The 3,531-nt window shown below is 43.1% G+C and overlaps 1 protein-coding gene across 1 annotated transcript; it reads left to right on the plus strand.

Moving 5' to 3' along the window:
• The first annotated feature begins 1,364 nt into the window (after positions 1-1,364).
• Positions 1,365-2,814, plus strand: LOC147621344 (uncharacterized). The gene is made up of 3 exons (XM_086824542.1): positions 1,365-1,933; positions 2,031-2,147; positions 2,724-2,814. Exons 1-2 carry the CDS (start codon positions 1,430-1,432, stop codon positions 2,079-2,081), a joined length of 555 nt encoding a protein of 184 aa, XP_086680668.1. The 5' UTR covers positions 1,365-1,429; the 3' UTR covers positions 2,082-2,147; positions 2,724-2,814.
• The last annotated feature ends 717 nt before the right edge of the window (positions 2,815-3,531 follow it).

Consider the following 3,531-nt stretch of genomic DNA (forward strand, 5'->3'; position numbering starts at 1 on the left):
GCAATCTTTTTTATTCTAAAAGTATGTACTATGATTCCGGACAAACTAGTGTCCCAACAAACGAGCAGTGGAGCAGGCCAACCAACCTAACCTAACCTGAAAGCCATAAAGAAAGCCACCTCTTGTAGAGGGATTGTAGACACTGCCCCGAGTATATCTCCTCAGTGGGGTAAGACCTCCCTGTCTATGGCATCCACATCAATCAATCATGGCTTCTAATTCTAAGTGTCCTGATAAATTCAATGGCATAGAGTTTCACACCTGGAAAAAAAAGGTGAAGGGAAATTTAATGAGAAAGAACTTATGGAGCTTAGTTAAACCACAAGTGAGAAGAGATCACAACTCGAAAAGTGCTTGAGGGAAGACTATAGTAGCCTATGTTATTGGGAAGACTATAGTAGCCTATGTTATTGGGAGATGCCATAGAATTTGTCAAAAAGTGATAATAATGTCAATGTATGTTTCTGTTTATGTATAAAATTAAGTAGGGCCAGCATCATTAACGACGGTGGTGTGATGGGAAATCTGAAAGGAACGGGAATCGATTCGTCACATGTAGCGTGCAGCGAGCAGCTGCACATGAAATATTTTATGATTATCGCCGAAGAGGACGGTACGAGGAAAGCGAGGGGCTGCGCAATCAAGGACCTTTACCTTCACTTAACCAAAGTTTCCATGAACGGTAAGTGCTAAGGTGAAAGGCTCCCAGGCTCCCAGGCTCCCGCCTTGAGGCATTCTGCTCGACGGTGGCCAAAGGAAGATCAGTTTAAAGAGGGCCTTGGAGTCAGAGGATTAGCCTTTGTTTTGGAAAACGGAACAGCCTCGGGAATGGGAGACTGAAAAAATAAGGCCTGACGGAGGGCCTGCTCGTGGTGCGTGGACTCAATTCGAGACTCGAGACTCGAGAGTGAAGAGACAAAACACAGCAGTGCAGCACACCCCCCTGCGCGCAGTGCGCCGCGAGTCAAAACGAGCATGTCGTTGATGAGTGCAACTGTGCAAGAGTGTGCATTAATGTATTTATCAGTGCACACTCCACATGTGACATTACCTCCGAGAGCCTAGACAGACAGAATCCAGATCACTGCAGATTGTAATTTACTAAAGTGTTCTAACTTAGTATTTCTCGTTCTACTTGCAACAAGTGCCACCGACAAACTGAAACTTACTGCTCCTTGTAATCATGTGCTTTAGCATAGCATAATACACACATATATATACATATAGATATATATATATATATATGCCGTAGCTGTAGAACTACAGTCTTACGCCGGGCCCCAACGCTTACTTACCCCGACGCCCAACCTAAAACGCCTTTAATTCAACTCTCAACTTTATTGATGTCTGCCTCAGCTTCATCCTCTTACGAAGCTCCCTCGGTATTCTTTCTGCAAGCTTGCTTGTAGGGTTTCAAGGTTCCAACTTCATGGACTGCGGCAGCCACTGCATATCCAGTGCCGTACAACTGCCCTTCTTTGATCCGGCTAATTTTTCCGGCGGTTCCTTGATGGCTCTCATCACGGAGCAAGAGCAAGTGCAAGGGCCGGATCAACATCATCACCTTAATGCAGCTATGGCCTTTCAGGAGGCTTTGATCACGTATTCTAACAATATTAACGAGCCTAGCCCTGAAAGTTGTGTGTTTAATCATCCCACTACAGCTAGTAATCTTGTTCAAGCCGAGCCTCAAAATCACGTCTGTGTGAGACGCTTCGATGGGCAAGACCATGGAACGATGGCTTCCAACGGCAAGCACAAAGCCGAGCAAATTGTGAAGGTGGAAGGTCGAACGTTGGGTTTGCCAAGGTTCTTAAGCCCCCCTACAACTTCATTACATGAGCCCGATTTGGATTTGGATAGCAAAAAAGCACAGATCATCGCGCACCCTTACTACCCTCGGCTCGTGTTAGCGTACACGAATTGCCGCAAGGTGAGCTATTTTCTCCCATTTCCGTCGTTGCCAGTTTCTGGACATCCCGACAAAATATTTTAAGCTAACAAGGGTTCATGTTGACAACGAGCCGTAGTTTGGTGCTACGCCAGACGTTTCAAGGAGACTAGATGAACTCACAAACTAACTCCGGCACTTCCAATCAGAAACGCCTAGTGCTATTGGAGTGCAGCCAGAATTGGATAAATTCATGGTCTGTTTTTTACTTTGACCTCTCCTTTTATACCATCGGATTCAGAAAGAACCGTTCCTAACGGCGAACTTGTGTTTCAGGCAGGCTTTAAATTTGGCACCTAAGTCTAGGTGCCATAGAAAATCTAGTGGCACTTTTGCCATCAACCATGGGTGCCAAAATGTCACCTTTGGCTAGAATTTTGAGTGCCCCTTTTAATAACAAACCACTTTACTTTGAGTAATGAAAACATATTAGTTTTGTAAGTGCATTAAGCTTTCACAATTCAATAGACGTCTTCTCATCACACAAAATACATTATAGCAAGAGAATTTTTAAAGGCATCATAAATTATTGAAGACTTTCCATATTTATTATGTATTGTGTACTATATTATATATATTTACTATATTATATATATTATATAGGATATATACCCCTGGTCACTTAGACCCCTAAGGTTAGGTGCCATTGGGCACTTCCCTTGTTTTTTCAAAGTGCCACGTTGGCACTTTTACCAGAAAACGGAGGTGCCATTTGGCACTTGAAATTGTGAAAGGCTCCCGTACGGGTGCCAAATTTAAAGCCTGGTTTCAGGACACGTACTCGGATTTGTTACAAAGATATCACGATCAACTCGCACACCCGTTCCAAGAAGTCGTAGAAACATTGAGATGCAACTCAGGACGCTTAGCCAAGCCTCAAAAAGGTGCGTGCTCAAACGTGGGTACGTGTGTGTATGTGTGGGAAGAGAGAGAGAGAGAGAGAGAGAGAGAGGAGTTTATTGGGAGGGTTATCTTAGTCGTCTAGCGAAGGGTGCCTCCTCACCAATGCTGAAATTTGAAGCCTCCATAGGGCATCAAGAGAAGGCTTCTTAGAAAATAGGATTGCAAAAAAGCTCACTATTTTGGGAAAAAAAATAAATTTTAGACAAAAACATACATATTTAATTTGTGAAGGTCAATCTAGTTTATGGCCTGCAAATTAAAGGTTAGGGTAAGCCGTTAAATTTTAGCCTTTCTTCTCATGATTCGTCCCATGTTCAATGATTCCTTTGACTCGTTGGCTAAAAAATCAGAACGCATCATTTTAAAATTAATTTCAAAACCGATACATCAACGATGAATTGTGTAGCATAGTCGATACAGGTCGCGTATGGGAAGGCAAGAGTATTGGTTCACACCTTGCACAAATGTATACAACTTTTGTATGCACGATATTTTTTGGGCACCAATCAAAATTATGTGTGCCATTGCCAGAAATTGGTCAAGCGGCGGGGCTGGGACTTTCATCCCCACACCTCCTCAAAATCTATCCTTAGGTGAGAGAGAGAGAGAGAGAGAGGGAGAGAGAGAGAGAGATTATTCACATAATCATAATGTTGTAATTTTTTAAGTCAAGATAG

Source organism: Cibotium barometz, chromosome 30, assembly GCF_041138505.1.
Source record: "Cibotium barometz isolate CiBa-2024 chromosome 30, ASM4113850v1, whole genome shotgun sequence".
In the NCBI taxonomy this organism is placed as follows: domain Eukaryota; kingdom Viridiplantae; phylum Streptophyta; class Polypodiopsida; order Cyatheales; family Cibotiaceae; genus Cibotium; species Cibotium barometz.

Coding starts and splice junctions, on each gene's coding strand:
- LOC147621344 (XM_086824542.1), top strand. CDS start 1,430: ATGGACTGCGGCAGCCACTGCATATCCAGTGCCGTACAACTGCCCTTC. Junction 1,934..2,030: donor CGTACACGAATTGCCGCAAG/GTGAGCTATTTT, acceptor AACGAGCCGTAG/TTTGGTGCTACGCCAGACGT.